Source organism: Manihot esculenta, chromosome 3, assembly GCF_001659605.2.
Source record: "Manihot esculenta cultivar AM560-2 chromosome 3, M.esculenta_v8, whole genome shotgun sequence".
NCBI classification, from domain to species: Eukaryota; Viridiplantae; Streptophyta; class Magnoliopsida; order Malpighiales; family Euphorbiaceae; genus Manihot; species Manihot esculenta.
The window spans coordinates 1,483,507-1,502,880 of record NC_035163.2 but is presented as its reverse complement, the minus strand read 5'-3'; the positions used below and the strand labels follow the sequence as shown (position 1 = coordinate 1,502,880).

The window sequence follows — 19,374 nt, the reverse complement described above, 5'->3', positions numbered from 1 at the left end:
ATTTATATTGTTAATTCATATAAGTATTGAAAGTTTTTTTTTTGAAATGAGAATCGGGATCGGAAGAGTAGAATTCAGGTTAAGCTGGTGAGTGTTTGAGTATTGAAAGTTAAAAGGTATAAAAATATTTTTTCTAATATATTAAAATCTTTTTGAATTTAAATTAAAAATTAAGTGAAATTTTTTTAAGTTAAATTTTAAATAACTCATCAATATCTTAATTTAATTACAATTCTAATAAATGTTAGATTTAATGTAATAAGTTTCAAATCAGACAATTCTAATGAAAACAATGATATTAATAAATCGAGTGATTAAATTTTAATAAATTGAATATTAATAATTTTAAGTTAATTTTTTTTATTAATTAATTGAATTTATTAAAATTTAATTGAATAAAATAGAGTTTTTTTTTTTTTCATCTTATAATTTTTATTTATTTTAATTTTTACACGTATTAATAAATATAATTTTTTTATTATATTTATTTTACATATATTAAATTTTATTAAATAATAAAAGGGAAATAATCTACTGTCACGATTTGCTAAATCCCATCAAATTCCATAGTTAGTTTCACGCATTGTCGGACATTAATTCCTCGTTATATTTTCTGTTACATGTTCACAGCCAACGCGTAAGGAATTCACCGACCCGATGCATCCAATAAGAAGTCACCACTTAAGCAAATCTTGAGATTCCCATATGACCCGCAGTGTATTCGATTGGGCCTCCATAAAACCCCCTCCAAAACTCTCCGTCTCGTCTTGGCTTGGCTACGCGTATCTCTTTCATTTTTTGGAAAAACAATAGAAACGGAGAGAGAAGCAAATGAGGAACTGATCACTCAAGCTCACCGGGAAACTGTGACATCTCCGGCCACCATTCTGTTCCTCCGACAACCAGGAGTTTCTCACATTTTTCGTCATTTGATCTTCAGGCTGCTACTTGTTGGTGAGTTTGATAAATGTGCTTATATTTGCTTTGATTCTCTTGTGATGAACGTTTCAATGTGATTGTGAATGCGATTTGGTTGTGTTTGTTTGATCGTTATTATGAGTTAATCCATACTAATGTGGAAATGGCCTGAGATGTTTCTACGTGCATGGAGGGAATAGATGCTTCTTTTCTTGGTCATTGTTCTGTTTGGTTGCCGAGAAAATCGAGCATATTTAAAATGGACATATGGAGATTGAGGATTTTTTTTTCCCATTCATATCTCCCAGGAATAATAAGTTTTTCTCTCCTTTCTTCAGTTTCCTTCTCAGTTCCAGCGAGACTTGTGTATTATGCGCAGGAAAAATTGCGTAGATTTATCAAGGTGCCTCCATTTTTCGTTTCCTCCATTTTCCCTGTGGAATCTACAGGCTGACAACGCTAATCCGTATAAAGGGTTTTCGGCTCGTTATCTTCGATAGAAGTTAACCGACCTAACACACACATACACATACACATACAGTTCCTTGGAACCAGGAATGGAGAGCTTGATGTCTCCATTCAAGGGAATAACCAGCGACGTCAAAGGAAGAGCTGCGTGCTACAAGGAAGATTGGGTCAGTGCACTTCGTTCAGGCATCAGGTACATCACCGTATTTCTAATATTTCCTTGCAATGTTCCCATTTGATGATTGATTCATTGTCTCATCTTATGGGTGTCAGGATATTGGCTCCAACTACTTACATCTTCTTTGCTTCTGCACTTCCTGTCATTGCCTTTGGAGAGCAGCTGAATAGAGATACAGGTAAAATATGTCAGATATTGGACTTACTAAGAAGGTGAACATTACTCTAATGCAACTATGCAACTGTGAAGTCATAGCCTGAAGATTATGTTTGCCAATTTTCAGATGGAAGTCTGAGTACTGTGGAAACCTTAGTTTCTACTGCTATTTGCGGAATAATCCACTCAATTTTTGGCGGCCAGCCACTGTTGATAGTAGGAGTTGCTGAACCCACTGTTATAATGTATACGTATTTGTACAAGTTCAGCAACGCAAAGGCAGAGTTAGGCCAGAAATTGTATCTGGCCTGGGCTGGTTGGTAAGGGAATTTCTCTCTTTTTCCCAGGACCCAACATATTTAAGATCGTTTTTATATTTTCTTTGGTTTGGATGCATAGGTGCTTCTTTATTCATTGTTATTCTATATTTTCTACAGGGTTTGTGTTTGGACTGCACTTATGCTTTTTCTGCTTGCAATTTTTAATGCCGGCAACATCATCACTAAATTTACAAGAATTGCAGGGGAGCTTTTTGGAATGTTGATTACAGTTCTTTTCTTTCAAGAGGCTATCAAGGTATTGATTGTTGGTTATGTTGGTGTTCTTTTTAATGGTGAACTGTGTCGAGTTGAGTAATGTGATTCACTAGCTTTACTTTTTGTAAAACAGGGACTTGTTAGTGAATTTAATATTCCCAAACATGAGAATCCCCAGTCAGAAAAATACCAATTCCACTGGCTGTATGCAAATGGACTGCTTGCTATTATTTTCTCATTTGGTTTACTCGTCACTGCCCTTAAAAGCAGACAGGCAAGGTCATGGCGATACGGCACAGGTAAGAGAACTGAAGTTCTGTATGTTGATGCCTTAACAAAAGAATTGTTGCTTTGTGATTTCTTCATCTTTCATTCAATTACAGGGTGGCTCCGAAGTTTTATTGCGGATTATGGGGTTCCCCTAATGGTGTTGTTCTGGACCCTGATGACTTATAGTGTACCCAGCAAAGTTCCTGTTGGAGTTCCCAGGAGGCTGCAGTGTCCACTTCTTTGGGATTCTATGTCAGTTTATCATTGGACTGTAATCAAGGTAAGTTAACTCCTTTATACTTTAAATTTTCTTTACACAGTATTTCATGTTACTTTTATCTTGTGTTGAAGCCTATATGTAGAATTCGCTGTTGGGGTTTTAGCTTCTCTGTTCATGAGTTCTGTGTGTTATTTATTGCAGAATCATCTGTAGTAGTCTTGGTTAATTTTTCTCCATATTTGATTAAGTGAGTTGAAATGATGTTATTTGCCTCAGCGAGATATAAAATTCAATTGCAGGATATGGGGAAGGTTCCAGTGGTTTACATCTTCGTTGCGATTATACCGGCCATTATGATAGCAGGTCTTTACTTTTTCGACCACTGTGTAGCTTCACAGATGGCACAACAAAAGGAGTTCAATCTCAAGAATCCGTCAGCTTACCATTATGATGTATTGTTGCTCGGTTTCATGGTATCTGCCCAATTCTTGGAACATTGTGTTTTACCTTGTAATAAGTTATTTGTTCTCGTTTGCAACTTATTTAGATTTTATACTTAACTTTTGATTGTTTTCACGATTTTAGACTTTAATTTGTGGCTTGCTTGGACTCCCTCCTTCAAATGGTGTTCTTCCCCAATCACCCATGCACACTAAGAGCCTTGCAGTTCTTAAGAAGCAGGTGTGGTGCAAGTTTTTTGAAGAGCTTCTTTCTCTCTATTTCTTGAAAGAATTTATTGAATATTAGTTTCAATCATTAAATAGTACAATACGCCTTTCAGTTGATTCGAAAGAAAATGGTAAAAAGTGCCAAGGAATGCATTGAGCGGAATGCAAGCAACTCAGAGATTTATGGAAGGATGCAAGCAGTGTTTATAGAAATGGACACAGCTCCCCCTGTAAGTGCCTTAATCTCGTAAAGCTTGCTTATAAATATATGTTAGCGTGCTATTCTTAACAGGGACTTCCTGCAGAATGCTTCAGTAGATAAAGAGTTGAAGGACTTGAAAGAGGCTGTAATGAAATCTGATGATGGAGGTGACACAAAGGAAAATTTTGATCCTGAGAAACACCTTGATGCTTACTTGCCTGTAAGAGTTAACGAGCAGAGAATGAGTAACCTATTACAATCATTGTTGGTTGGATTATCAACATGTGCCCTGCCTATAATAAAACAAATACCTACGTCAGTTCTCTGGGGTTACTTTGCCTACATGGCCATTGATAGTCTCCCAGGGAATCAGTTTTGGGAACGGATATTACTTATCTTTGTTCCCCCCAATCGGCGGTACAAGTAAGTTACATACCTTAAAGGAAATTTTACTCTAGGGATTACATGTTTGCAAATTTAATTTAATTTTTTATTTGTGGAATTGTGTTGGGCAGAGTTTTGGAAGGTGTTCATGCTTCATTCGTAGAGATGGTGCCATTCAAGCAAATTTTTATATTTACACTCTTCCAATTTGTATACTTTTTGATTTGTTTTGGGGTGACATGGATACCTATTGGTGGAGTACTGTTCCCGCTGCCATTCTTCCTTCTTATTAGCATAAGGCACTCTATCTTTCCTAAGGTGTTCCATCCTCTTTATCTTCAAGAATTGGATGCAGCTGAGTATGAAGAAATTGCTGGTTCTCCAAAACGAAGTCGGAGTCTTATGCACAGGGTACTGTCTTTTATCCTAATCAATGACACAATGAATTGCTTCCAGCAGTAATAACAAAAAAAGAAAAAGCAATTGATTATTGGATAATGAAATACTTTAATTCGAAGCACATCAGTTTTCTTCAAAATGAATGTTAAGCATTATTCCTTTGACTAGGAGGCTGATGATAGTTATGGGACAAATTATTTTGTGGGAATGAGAACCAGGAAATACCTTTTTCTGCTTTTTGTGAAATGGACCAAAAAGAAGATTTTAGCCGTAAAATTCTTTTGGTGACCTAGCTTAGTTTCAAACAATACCCTTTTCTGATATTGTGAAATAGACCAAAGTTAGGACTGTAGCAGTCAATTTTGTAGGTGCTGTAGGTTTTGTTTGAAAAGTAATTGATAAATTACTATTTAGTCAAATTCACTGTAATGTTTCGATTTTAAAAAATATATTAAAATATATTTAATATTTTAAAAAATTTACTAATTAATCTTTTTGTTGAAAATGTTTAGTCTTTTTAACATAAACACTAACTAGTAAACTTTTAAAATATTAGAAATATTTTAATATATTTTTTAAAATTAAAAAATTAAGTAATGAATTTTTTCATATTATTGAGTGTATATAGTAATTTTTTCAAAAGTAAATTATTATATTAGGAATGAGCTACAGGAAATATCCTTCTCTGCTACTGTGAGATGGACCAAAAATTAAACTCTAGCAGTTAACTTTCTTGGTGATCTAGCTCAGTTTGAAAAATAGAATGTTGCAGTGTCGATTTCTTTCCATCCAGATGCTTTTTTTTATTCATGCACATCATAACATGGTGCAGGAGAGAGAACTACACGATTTGAGGAATGAACCAAATGATGGAGATGATTTCTATGATGCTGAGATACTGGACGAAATGACAACCCACAGAGGCGAGCTGAAGCTTAGAACTTCAAGCTTCAAGGAAGACAAATTATATCAGGCACGAGATTTAGTTTCCTTCTACTTTATGTTGTATTTTTTTTTTGTCTTTATTAACAAACAAAAAATGAAAAGGGAAAAAGAAGAAGGTAATGACAGAATATGGCTTGCCTTGACAGGTACATCCACGGGATGATGATGGTAGAAGACAATGAGACGTTGCAGTTTAGAATATATGGAAAGAGCTCATCACAGTGAAAATGGTTATCACAACACCCTGCAAGGAACCGTTGAAGCATATATGTGATAACATATAAAGATGGAAGCAACCATTCTTCTTCTTTTTTTTTCGACACAAAGGGAGAGAAGAAGAGCTTTTAATTTTAACATTTTGTGCAAGTTTTCTCAGTGGGCAAATAGCTTTGGTACAACGAAAAATATTTATTTAGATTTGATTTTTTAAAATATAAAAAAGTAAATTTTTTTATTAAAAAAAAGATAAAATTTATTTTAATATCTCTTAAATTTTATTTTCTCAGAAAATTTCCCAACCAATAATGGGAACACAGAATCTGATGGGCATGAGTATAGAACAGCTTGTAAGAAAAAACATTATTTTATATATTGTTGAATAGAAAATAATTTTTTATTAATTTTAGATTGTATTATTATTTTTTAATTGCATTACTTAAAAGATAAGTAGTATATTTTGACTTAATTAAAATTAAAGAACTTAGTATTTAAATGTCTGAACTGAAATAAAATTATTTGTTGTACATTTTTGCTAATTTAATTTGAGCTTACTTTTTATTGTAATAATAAAAATAAATATGCTACCAAAAATTTTGTACATATTAAATTAACTTTAAATTGTTTATTAATAGTTTTTTTTCTATGTTCATCATAATCTTAATTTATAGTATTATCTTTGTATTTTTTATGCATAAGGGAGAGCATAACAAAATTCAAATTTCACAAATATTAATTTCTTATTAATAATTACCAAAAGTAATATTTTTTTTAACAATATTGATTAAAGAATTTCTTAATCCTTATATGTAAAAGGATATTAAAATGGGAAACTTTTTGAAGAGATGGCAAGGGCTAATATTTCCATGTTGAGGTACCAGGATTAAATCTTGGTTCCCACAAAACCATTTTTCTCTTGAGTGATATTTGTTCAATTTCGGAATCAAATTGTCTAAATTTTCAATTCACTGATTCATATTGGTCTGTATCGATTCCATAAAATTAAGCATTTTATATCTAAATTGAATTAGATCACAGTCCAATCATCTATTAAACCAATCCAATCGACTGATTTGATTCCATTTTAACCACTAGTCAAAGCCTTCCATTTAAATCAGTGCACAATTAATATTTATTATAGGAATGTTTATCTTTTTAAGAAAATTATATTGATGTAAAATAATTAATAACCATCTACCTATCACAAAATAAAACTATAATTTTAATATTTGTAATAATTTATTTTATTAACTAAATTAAATTATTACATTGTTTTATTTTACTCTCTTTTAGAGTAAAAAGTTGTTAATATTTTACATTATTTTAATATAATAATACTAATTTTTAATTTTTTATTATAAATTTTAATTTTAGGTTTTCTTCATCACGTATAATTGAAGGTTCATTATTTAAATTTTAAATTATTTTCTAAAAATATTTGAATCTCAAATAAATTTATTTTAATAATTATTTATAAAATAAAAATAGTAATTATAATAAAAATATTATTATTAATCTTACAATATTTATTTAATAATATACCGTAAAGCTTGTTGTCCACAACGGTTGAATCTTAAACAATTAACTTTCTATTCTCATCGGCTGAGTGGAGTTCATGTCCCCCATCTATTCTTCTAAAATGTATTGTCCCATGATTTGCTTTAAACTAATGGAGTTCTTTATTTATTTTTTAAATGGAAATTGTTTTCTTGAAAAAGTTTAGAATTATTTTTAGAACTCCAAGGACAATGGAAAAAGAAAATTTATTTTTCTTGAAAATTGTTTTCCATATCCAAATTATTTTCCGAGAAACAATGAGGCTTAAATCAATCTCCAATCTCCACCATCACACTCATTATTCACACCTGTTCTAAATTGCATCTCACAATTGTTCTATTCTCTCTCTATACCCTTTCCTCAAATTTTATACAACAATAAACTCTGATAAAATATGAAAGGAAAAGAGAGAACAAGTTTAGAACTCCAAGGACATGTGGCAAAACTTGGATTTTTCTTTTTTTCTTTTTTTTTTTTTGGGTTCAGGAGCTGATATATATGATTTTTGTGTGATGATCCCAATCTTCAATTGCGTGGTCACCCATAATTGCATCTTTACGTTCTGGTGTCCGCATTGCTAACAAGGACAAGATGATCACCATCTCTAATGAGCTCTAATTCCTCGATTTCGGCCCCTTCTTTCGTTAGAATTCTGGTGGGGATGATTCCAAATTTTTTGGCACCAATATCAAGCAGTTCTTCAAGTGACTTTGGCAACAGAATAAGCTTTCCATTAACTTCACCTTTTTCTGGGCAACTAATGGTCACTCTTGCTTGATTGCTAAAACTTGTAATACCAGCAGTCCCAGTTGGAGATGTAATTATTTCACTCTCACCTGGCCACAAAGAAAATTTAACTTTCTTTAAGTGAAAAGGGTTCGTTGATGAAAAATGAGTCCTACTGTTTATTAAAATTACATTATGAAACATGTTAATGCTAATATATACCAGCCAAGGCATTCAAAATCAAGGACCTCAACTTTGTATGTTTGTAGAAATTTGTCCTTATAGTTTCACTTTCTCTGGCCCATTATGATTCATCTACTAATCTTAATTATTTCAATAACTGACCAATTGACTATGGTCTAATATTCTTAATATATATCTCCATTAACATTATGCTCTTTTGATTTCTCTAGCTAGCACATGATTCCCATGTTCTAACACTGAGTCACACTATAACACGTCATTCAATAAAATTAAAAGAATATCACAAAGTATTAGACATAGATGTGCAATCTCACCAGTATTAGCAGCTGACATGATTCCCAAAAGCGAATTCTGGTAAGTGTCGGCCCTTCTCCTCTGACGAGTTTCCGGCAATAACATTGTAGGGGTTTGTGGCAGAACATCCTGTTTTGAACATGGAGGAATTGCAGGTTCACTACTATACCTTGCAATAGGCTTCTCAAGACACAGCTTCCCCTGCTGCTTTATTCGAACTGTGTGAACTGTTTTTTTCTCCTTCTTTTGCATTGTTTGGACCAAAGCTTGAATTTCTTCATGACCCTGATGATCTGCCAAACCCCTCGCTGTCCATCCATGAACATCCGGCATATCAACATCAGATCCTTGGTCCAAAAGGAACTTAACTATTTCAGTGTTTCCTTCGGATATTGCTGTATGGAGTGCTATAGTTCCATTGCTTGTGGGCAGCGTCACATTTCCACCATAATTAACAATATCCTTGAGCAAATCCAAGTTATTTTGCTCAATGGCTGTCAATGCAAACTGACCCACATCTCCAGAAGACATGGTTGCACCATTTTCTACAAGAAGTTTGATGACGGATTCATGCTTCCCCAGTAATGCGTCCCAAAGGGCAACATTGCCTTCTGAATCTGCATGAGTGGAAGCAGATAATTGTTAGCACGTTTTCTTACTCTGCACATAAGCAACATTCAAATTTTACACAACTGATGTACAACTGCAGCAAAAGTCACACACATAAACATGACAGTTCTGGTATTAGACATCAAAACGTCCTTGTAGCTGACAACAGAAAAGGTGATTTAAGTCAACAGAGAATGAAATATTCCGTTATACATAAATGTAGAAACATTATGGGTCACCAAAATTGGCATGAAAAGCATTCATGTAACAAGGTGATAGTAGTTTTCATAAATTTATGTTATTCCTGAGAAGACAGTTGAATACACTCAAAGCTGGGATGACTTGCCAAAGAATCCTTTTGAATTATGCATACATAATTTCACATAGGTCATATAAATCTGGATGAGCTTTGTACTTTTTAAGGTTATTTACTCACAGAACTGCATTCAAGGAGAAAAGAATATTCAGGGTGCTTGAGCAAATGCATACAAGAGACAGAAGAAACAAAGTAAATCAAGTTCATATTCCAGGATACCTCAACTGTATGCAAAAAAGAACTGATTGTTTCATCACAATAATCCTTTCAAAAAGAAAGATGTGCTTAAATTAATTTCGATGATTAACCAGAGAAAATAATTAGTAGTAGGAAAATGTAATAATAAAATTTTCACATAGCTCACTGGGGGTCATTTTAATTTGCTTATTTTGGATAGAAAATACCTTTTTTGTTAGGATCAGCTCCATACTCCAATAGGAGGATTACGCAATGCTCACTCCCATTTGAAGCTGCAATATGCTGTTGTGTAGAAGATGAAAGTAAGTTTCAACTCTATAGATAAACGATATTATTTAATGCCATATCATATGGGTCTAATATTACATGCACATGCAGAAACAATTATCTCACCATTGCAGTTCTCCCATTCTCATCTAATTCATTTGGATCTGCACCCCGTTTAAGTAACTGATGCAACAAGAGATCATCACCTCTCATAGCTGCAAAGCACAAAGTGAGAGGAAGGTCCAGACTCCCACGAGCCATCATGCGCTCCGTTTCTGCCAGAATTGCTTGCATCACTGGATTGTCCAACTCTTTCAAATGCTACATCAACAAACAAAGAGTAAGATACGGATAAGCAAACATATCCTCCTCTCATAATAAATGTATTATCAACTGCTAACAAGGCATTTAATGTCATGATTCATAGTCTGTTGAACTGCAGAAGCACTGGAATTGGAGTACAATCCACCTAATTTCAGTGCCAAGCCCACACAGTATAGCATGGAGACATTAATCTTCAAGCGGAATCACATTAATTTTTACAAAAACACAAAATTATTTTTTCCATTGCAAACAATTTATTTAGCGAGTATTTTCTCAAAAATTTTCTTTATATTTTGTCCTCTTCATGTTTAAATAAATTGGAGCAAAAAGGTGTTTTCTCAACAGGAGGCCAGGGACAACAGGTATCAAAAACTGCAAATGAATCAAAGGTGAATCAGTAGCAATTGTAATGTTTATGCAAAGTTAAATTCTCACGAAACTTCAGACGGCAGGAAAACTAAAGCATTGTCTTCCTATTCATAGTGGTGAATATTTTGTCGATTGCAGCTAGATAATCAATCACTACAAACAACTAATTGTGTACTCTACATTATAGAAGGCATTTGAATTGAAAGAAGTTTATTGAAAAAGTATTTGAAAAAGAATAGTTTTTTCTTAATAAAAAAGGTACAAAAATAGAATTTAATGGTGAAAACAATGGTAATGATAAGTATCTTTGTATTAATACTTGAAAAATTTTGCTCACCTGAAGAAGATTGTTCATAATTATTGTCCCATCTCCAACACTTGACTGTACAATATTTAAAAATGCAGTACGGTTCATGCGCAGCAGCTGACTCAATCGTTTTGTCCGAGCTGTGAACATTTGTGGTTTGTAACAAAGCAAACCAATCTCACCAACAACATCTCCTGCTCTTGCCTCTCCAACAGTCTGATACCTTACATGGAAAATGTCATATTACTTGTGAGGTAAGAAAGCTTCCACTAGTAGTAGTCAATCTGACCAATAGAAGTGAAGAAGAAAATACAATAATAATAATAATAATAATTTAAATCAATAAACTTGCCTTCTCAACTCCTCCTGTTTTCACGACAAGTTCCTGCAATGTAGAAAGTTCATAAGCAACTATAATATTAAAAATATATTTTCCAAGTATAAACAGGAATCACAAGAGGAAAATTTGTTGTCGTTCAGACTTGGAAAAGAAAGATACAAACTTTCTACTATCTTTTGGATAGAGGATGGGGAAATGTATCCATTTGCTTCATCTCTTTCTTTCTTAGTTTGTTGGTCTTTCAATTTAACACATATCAGATAGTTTGGGCTTGTAGAATATAGTGCCCCCATGCCATTGGCTAATCATTTTCATGCACAGCTCAGGGAGACCCTATTCAAATAAGTGATAAAAAAAATAAAATATATAAAAATAAATACATAGAAAAGATTTTTTTTATAAAAAATTCATAAAATATTATAATTATTATCCATTTTATTGATTGAAATATATTCATAATAATTTTATTATTAATATTTATAAATATATCTTTAATGCAAGTCATCAATCAATTATTTAGTAGCTCATCAACTTTTAATAATATTTATTATAAAAAAAAAATTTCTACCATGATTATGGTATGTAAATTCATAAAAAAATAACATCGTTAAAATAATTACATAATAATTTAATATACTATTTACTATTAAAAATTAATTTTCCTCCAGATTTAAACATTCTAATCCATTATCTATAGAAATAACATTTTAATTTTATTTTTTCTAAATTTAAATAGTCTAGCATATTAAACATAAAAATATGGTTATTTATATTTAAAATTCTTTACATTTAAATTATCTTACTGATTACCGATTAAAATTATAATTTAATTAGATTTAAATTTTATTTTTATAATTTTAGATAGTTCATGAAACCCATTAAATCATTTAACATTACTCATAAAATATTTTTAGTTTTAAATTTAAAATTTATTTCTAAATTTAGATAGTTTAAATATAATTTGAATCATATAAATAGATTAGTAATTAAGTAAAATAAAAAAAAATTATTAAGAAAAAATATCATTTCCTAATAATAAAAATAGTGTATCAGATTAAATTAAATAATAAGTAAATAATGTAATAAAAATTTTATGATTTGGAATTGAAATCTTGAAGATAAAAAATATTTTTTTCATTAAAAAAGAATAGAGAAGGAAAAGGATTAAATAATATAATATAAATAATTAAAATTACATAAATTAAATAATATAAATATTAAAAGCAGTTAAAAATTTATTTGATAAAGGAATTAAAAAATTTAATTTTATAAAATATAAAATATTTTAATATAGTAATTTTAAAATAAAAACTAATAAATAAATATTTTAAATATATAAGAATTTAATAATATTTTTTTAATTTTATATTCATTTTGTTCTATAATTTTTATTTATTTTTTTAATATAATATATAAATAGCTATTATGATTCTATTTAATTGTATTTTATTTTTAAAAAATTTCTTAAAATACTTTTTTAATATTTAATAAAATTTAATATCTTTTTAAAATAAGTTTATTTAGAGGAATAATAAAAAAATATTTATATGTAAAAAAATAAAAATGATGAGATTGAAAGAATATAAAATTACCTAAATACACTAAAAAAATATGAAATTTTCTTGGCCCCACCTGGCTCCGCCAGTGCACAGGATCATAGACGGTGAAAAGGATGTGCGTTGGTCTCGAGAGAAAAGACACGCAGCACCAGATATGTACAAGATAAACTTTGCAAAAAAATCTAGGGTTTCTTTTGAATATGTTGATTCATTTGAGACGCTGCAGGTCCACCCATTTTCTATTCGAAGCTCAGCTCTTTGTGGACCCTATGGAGGAAACCTTAATTGCGGTTCATCTATGTAGGAACAAATTAATATGTTTCATTCTCAGACCTAAAATTCCCAACCTAACCGCACGATACAGATGTAGCCAAAGAATGGTAGATGTGTACTCACCACAGCACCAGTGATCAGAATATACATGTCTGTGGGTGCTTCATTCTGCAAAATCACATCTTCTTTAGGAGGAAAGTATTCTGGCTTCATCTCTGCAACCTTCAATTTCAATCAAAATGTCAAAAAAACAAATAAAATCAGTTGGCATATGAAATTCATATTTTCCCATTTTATATGAAAACATTAGATAAAAATGTTCTTTCTAAGCCAATTATAGGGCAGAAAACATATTTTGCAGCACAAGGACTAAGGATAGAGATATAGATTTTAAATAATTTTCCCTCATGAATTTAAAATTGGAAGAGACTATTTCACGAAACTTCGCTTAAGAGATAAAGGAAAAAAAATGAACTTCCCTATAAAAGGAACAAGCCCTAACATATACTCCTGAAATCATTAAAAAGATGAAGAAGGTGTTGGAATTACCAGTTGGAAAAGTAAGTCATTTGATACCCCACGAAACAAGTAGACCTCATTTACCAAGTTATAGAAGAGATAGTTAGCAATACTTGATCGAATGGCCTTTGGAAGGGAATCAATGGTCTCTTGCTGATGCAAACCCTCTGAATTAGTTCTGTACTTCAAGCTCAAATGAGCAACCATCTGATCTTGCAGGCGAACAGGCAGTTGGTTCCTTTGTGCGAAATTTGATGCAGCTTGGATAGTATCTCTCTGAAATACCATAAACACCAGCAACTCAAGATAACTTAAGAGTTTGGAAAAAAAATCAAGTCACATAAAAATCAAATTATTAAGAAAAAAATTGCATGACGAGTACCTAAATGCGTCATTAATTTTAAAGTAACAACAATTGAGAAACAACGAGCATTATGTTTATTGATTTATTTGTTAATTTTACGGATATGATTTGATTTGATTTGATTAAAATCTTTAATTATACTATTATTTGATTATTTGCTTATTGTTTAGTTATGATTTTTTGTGTATAAATAGTTAAGGTAAACCAATTATAAAAATTAAGAGCGAAATATAAAAATATTCTAAAATTTTTTAAAATTTTTCATGGTATTAGAGTTTTTTTTTTTTATTTTAGAGTTTAAATTCAATTTTTTGTCTTTAGAGTTTTGAAATCCTAGATCTACCATTTTGGTACTAACCCATCTAGAAGTCTTTTCACCTCGCACCGCCAATATCAGGAGAATCGTTGGACCGTTGCCAGCCCAACTGCCCAGCTCCAATGCTAGAAAAACCAACGTGTGAGGCTCACGCGCTCTCCCTTCTTAGTGTGTGATAGTCGCCCAACGCTGCTTTACTTATCCGATCACTCCGATGATGATTTCAACCGTCTTTACATTTTTCCGTGCCGCTATCCAATTTTTTGGTGATTCAGTTGGGCCCTTTCGTGTGTACAATTTTGGATACCTCTTATTTTTTCACGGATCATTTGTCTTTCCTATGGCAGAAGGTAAAAGAGTTTCGATGGCAGAAGATAAAAATGTCTCGATTCCTAACTTTACTAATCCTTCCTTGGAAATTAGTCCCGTAAAACTTGATAGAACCAATTATCTTACTTGGTCAATGTCTTGTTTGTTGTTTATCAAGGCTAGAGGACTACAAGGTTATATCACTGGTAATAAGAAGCAACAGGATGAGAGTGGTCCAGATTTTTCCCAATGGGACTCGAATAATTATTTTATTATGACATGGTTACTTAACTCTATGCAAACTCATATCTCTAAATCCTATTTATTAATTGATACTGCTGCAAAACTATGGAAGGCCTTATCTTTAACTTATTCTAAGATTGGGAATGATACTCAAATTTATGATATTCAAAATAAAATCCATAGTACTAAGTAAGGAGAAATGACTATCTCTCAATTTTATTCTGAGTTATGTGGCTTATGATAGGAACTTGATTACTATTAGGACTTCCAGGCAGACTGCACTGGAGATGCAGTCAAATTTCGGAGAATAATTGAAAATGAGTAGATTTATGATTTTCTTGTTGGGTTGAATAATGAATATAATCCAATTTGGATCCAAGTGTTGGGAAGAAATCATTTCCTTTTCTAGAAGAGGCCTACGCCCATATTCAATAAGAGGAAAGTCATCGATATGCTATACTCTATACTGCACCAGTTGAAAGGGCTAGGTTGGCTACTAGTTTGAGCACACCGCAATCTCCTAATTCTAAGAAAGATCATTTGCATTGTGACTATTGTGGGAAATCGAGGTATACCAATAAGACTTGTTGGAAGTTATATGAACGTCCCACTAGAGGCCGTGGGAAGAAATGAGGTACCTCTAGAACTCAAGCTAATTTAGTAGAAACTGTGGAGGAAGCCTTTAAGGAGACAATGGCCCAAGGTGTGTATGAACTTTTATGGTTGCAGAAGTTATTGGAGGAGCTGAGGTTGCCTGAGAGAAATAAAATAACTTTGCATTGTGACAACAAAACTATCATCAGTATAGCATAAAATTCAGTCCAACATGACCGAACAAAATATATTAAGATTGTTCGGCACTTCATTAAAGAAAATTAACCGACGGTGTTTTGAGTTTAGTTCATGTGACTTATATTGGGTAACTTGTGGATGTGTTTGCTAAAGAGTTCAACAATAAAGTCTACCATAATCTGATTTGCAAGTTGCATATGTGCGACATCTATACACCAACTTAAGGGGAAGTATTGACTTATTTGTTGAATTTAGGGATATGATTTGATTTGATTAGGATTTTTAATTATCTTTGTAGTTATTATTTAATTATTTGCTTTTTGTTTAGTTATAATTCATAAATATCAAGAGTAAAATATAAGAATATTCTAAAATTTTCCAAAATTTTTGATGTTGTACTAGTTTCCAAAGTAATATGGCAGGGAAGTTGAGTATACTAAGTAAATGGATGGCAAATCAGAGATTTTTAATAAATACAGCTTATTAATTTGTTAATTATTCATATATTTATTTATGCAATGACATCACAGTATGAAGAGACAGCTTATTAATTTATTAATTATTCATATATTTATTTATGCAATGACATCACAGTCTGAAAAGTTTTTTAGAGAAGCAGAACATTTCACCTAATAAATTTAATAAATGTTCTAATAGTTTCCAAAGCAATATGACAGGGAAGTTCAGTGTACTAAGTAAATGGATGGCAAATCAGAAATGTTTTAATAAATACAACTTATCAATTTGTTAATTATTCATATATTTATTTATGCAATGACATCACAGTTTGAAGAGCTTTTTAGAGAAGCAAAACATTTCACCTAATAAATTTAATATGGACATTGGATATTGTTGGGTTTCTTTTCAAATAAGAAGCAGCTTCCATACATGAATCAAAGCTAAGTTCTTTTTTTTTACTGGATACCATTACTGTTTGATTTCAGATATTGTAGAGGTTATTCAGAAGTTAATTATCTGATTCAAGTATAAATGATACACAAAATTTCCAGTAACTATTATTTAGAAAGTCAGTTCGCCCCTATTCAGAGTGAAAGGAATTGTTCCAAACAGGCAAATACCATTCAAGCAATGTGCAACAGTTACTGCAGCGTTATAAAGGGTGCAAAATAGAAGAACATTTTACTCACAAATTGCCTGGTTCGACTAGTTGCATGGACTACCAAGTTGGTCATATTTCCAATCAAATATGCTGTCAATCCAAGATCAAACATCATGTAGCACATTACAAATATCATTTCTCTTTCATTTACTGCATGCAGATCACCATAGCCAGTAGTAGTGAGTGTGGTTATTGACCAGTAAAGTGATGTCACATAACGGACCCACATGCTCTGGGTCTGATAGTGTTCCCACACGGACCCGATCCATGTATTTGCCTGGTCATGATAAGTGAAAGCAAGCCGATAGTAAAAGCAGCCAGCAATGTTAACTACAAAAAGGGTAACCTATACGAACATTAAAACCCTAGTAAGATAATTATTCTCGATCAGAGACCTAACAAATTTCACGAAAATAACAAAACGTATCTAACTCACACAAATGAGCTTCAAGCACCGAACCCAAAAGTAGCTATAGTTCTTATCTTTTTCCAATCTGATACAGTAAAGAAATGAGGACAGTGAGAACAGTTTCGGTTCCAGTAAAAATGCATGCTAGAGGGAGTGGGAAGTGTGAACAAAAGGGGAAAAAAAATTCAAGCTAAAATCGTTATCTTAACGTACCAATATCACAAACAACTTTATAACCCTATGAAAATCAAGTATCCAAGTAAACAGGGGGCGGACTTAGAAAATTATTCTTGAATGGGCTAATGCACTTATAAAGCCACATGTTATTTATTATTTTCGATTTACTTAAATTTATATAAAGATTTATTTTTTAAAACATATACAATATATAAGATATTTCTAATGAAATTTCATTAGAATTTCATAAAGAGGTCAATTATATATATATATATATATATATATATAAGAATTGAAAAAAAAAACTATATAAATTATTTTTCTAAAATTATACTTTTTTATTTATAAAATTTTGCTTTTTTAATAATACATAAAATACAAATATTTTAGGTTTAAATCTAGTATATATATAGCATATATAACAAGAAAATACTCCTGATTTGTAATTATCATTATAATACTTTAATGCACTGAAAAAACAATGGCAGAATATCTTGATTATTATTTTTTAAAATTAATTTATTATTTACCAGTATTTCAAATTTTAATTGTGATTAATATATATATATATATATGATCTTATATATAAAAATAATTTTTTAATAATTAATTATGTTGATTGCTTATAAATTTTGAGAGAATCAATCTCATACATTTTAAAAATATCATAATAAATACCATAATAAAATATAATTAAAAATGATAATATTATAAAAATCTATTAAATATATGATAATAAATAAAAAAGCAAATATTTTGTATATATATATATACATATTTGAGAGGGGGGGGGGGGTTTGGGGTTGGCCCCCATTTGCACCCTCCCTCCGCCTCTGCAAGTAAACCAAACAAGGGGATAACGTGGATAGCAATGTACTGACTATAGAAAGTGAATAAATAACCACTTGTGAATGTAATTAATGACATAAAATAAATGAATAATATATATATATATATATATATATATATGAAAAAGGTGACTCACTGTAAATAAGCGAAGGTCCACAGACAAATATTCAACAGGAAACAGTGAATAAGGCAATTCTGATCTTACCTTGCAAAGAAGAGACTAACTCTCCTGAGACGCCAAAGGCGAAGCATGCTAAAATATCCATATGATTGAAGTTTACTAGGCAATATAGACCTCACAAGTTCAGAAGGAATGGTAGAGATGACATCAAAGGCCAACCAGGTTTTTGCGTACTTTAAAGCAATCTTCTTCCGATTGACAACGAGATTATAAGTAGATTTATCGACGTATGCCACAAAGAAGGTTAAAACAATGTCGACAGTGAAAAATGCATTAACAACATTATCAGTTACAGCAAGAGCACGGGTTGGCCTCTCAAGGAATCCAAATTCAAAAGGAGACGCCCAAGCCGTGTAGAAAACTAGAAACACCAGGAAAGTGTCCCATGTTCTGCAAAATAATAAAAATAAATCCAATTTGAATAATTTCCTTTTTGCATCAAATCAGATCATTTTAAAACAAAAAAAAAAAAACTCTTAGTTTTGGATCCAAACATGAATAAACTTGAAAGCAATAGGACAGGGGAAGAAAACAAAACCTGTAACGAGGATCGAAGGGGGAGATGATAAAGCGACGGAGCTCAATTCGGCGATTAGAGACAGCGTTCTTACCAAGAGAAGGGAGAATTTCACCTGTAAGACTGAAATAGCTTCTATCATCTTTGGAAAATTTCTCAATCTCTTCATCACCGCGATCTTCCATATCTCTTTCTTCAGGATCTGGCCAAACTTGCCCCCAAGAAAGCAACCTCTTGCTCTTTTTCTTCATCGAAATTGCTATACTTCTTCCACCAAAAATAGCTTGTTAAGGATTTGGTTTCACAGTTTCATTCGCTAAAGTAACCTCTCTCTTAAACTTTCTATTTTCTCTGCATCTGTTGATTCTCTGCGCGAATCTGCAGCAGTTGCGGGTCGTTACGTGACTCGCGTCGAGCAGCTTGTTTGTGTTTTGCAGTTGTCCCTCCAAAAAACTGAACCCCTTAAATTACTCTTATGTCCCTCGTTTTCTATTCTATTGGCTAATTGGGTGGCGCCACCTATTCAACTTTCGATCCGTTTCACGTTGAAATCCAACGGTAAACCAGCATTTCTTCAAAAGTTGTTATTTTATAAATATTTTTTTTTGAAAATTAATTAATTTTTATAGTATGTCTACAAAATATATTTCCTTACAATAATTTGGATCGTAGAAT

At 31.7% G+C, this 19,374-nt stretch overlaps 2 protein-coding genes across 2 annotated transcripts; one reads left to right on the top strand and one right to left on the bottom strand.

Annotated features, from left to right (window-relative positions):
- Nucleotides 1–724: 724 nt before the first annotated feature.
- LOC110611081 (probable boron transporter 7) lies at nt 725–5,930 on the top strand. The gene is made up of 14 exons (XM_021751193.2): nt 725–954; nt 1,257–1,579; nt 1,660–1,742; nt 1,848–2,040; nt 2,158–2,296; nt 2,390–2,555; nt 2,640–2,806; nt 3,046–3,219; nt 3,332–3,427; nt 3,528–3,644; nt 3,720–4,039; nt 4,132–4,411; nt 5,232–5,372; nt 5,491–5,930. The coding sequence occupies exons 2-14, from the start codon at nt 1,476–1,478 to the stop codon at nt 5,524–5,526; spliced, it is 2,016 nt and encodes a 671-aa protein (XP_021606885.1). The 5' UTR covers nt 725–954; nt 1,257–1,475; the 3' UTR covers nt 5,527–5,930.
- Nucleotides 5,931–7,430: 1,500 nt separating this feature from the next.
- Nucleotides 7,431–19,114, bottom strand: LOC110610962 (potassium channel AKT1). Its single transcript, XM_021751043.2, has 12 exons — nt 18,721–19,114; nt 18,207–18,572; nt 17,003–17,060; nt 16,595–16,912; nt 13,453–13,698; nt 13,027–13,125; nt 11,084–11,116; nt 10,762–10,947; nt 9,858–10,052; nt 9,671–9,746; nt 8,362–8,958; nt 7,431–7,953 (listed from the first exon to the last, which is right to left on the bottom strand). Exons 1-12 carry the CDS (start codon nt 18,948–18,950, stop codon nt 7,673–7,675), a joined length of 2,685 nt encoding a protein of 894 aa, XP_021606735.1. The 5' UTR covers nt 18,951–19,114; the 3' UTR covers nt 7,431–7,672.
- Between the last annotated feature and the right edge of the window lie 260 nt (nt 19,115–19,374).

Bases quoted from the DNA above. Each gene is read 5' to 3' on its own strand.
- LOC110611081 (XM_021751193.2), top strand. From the start codon at position 1,476: ATGGAGAGCTTGATGTCTCCATTCAAGGGAATAACCAGCGACGTCAAA. The intron at 2,807-3,045 runs GTAAGTTAACTC...ATTCAATTGCAG, and splicing joins ATCATTGGACTGTAATCAAG to GATATGGGGAAGGTTCCAGT. The intron at 3,645-3,719 runs GTAAGTGCCTTA...GACTTCCTGCAG, and splicing joins AAATGGACACAGCTCCCCCT to AATGCTTCAGTAGATAAAGA.
- LOC110610962 (XM_021751043.2), bottom strand. From the start codon at position 18,950: ATGAAGAAAAAGAGCAAGAGGTTGCTTTCTTGGGGGCAAGTTTGGCCA. The intron at 13,699-16,594 runs GTGAGTAAAATG...ATGGTATTTCAG, and splicing joins CTAGTCGAACCAGGCAATTT to AGAGATACTATCCAAGCTGC. The intron at 9,747-9,857 runs GTGAGATAATTG...TCTACACAACAG, and splicing joins AGAATGGGAGAACTGCAATG to CATATTGCAGCTTCAAATGG.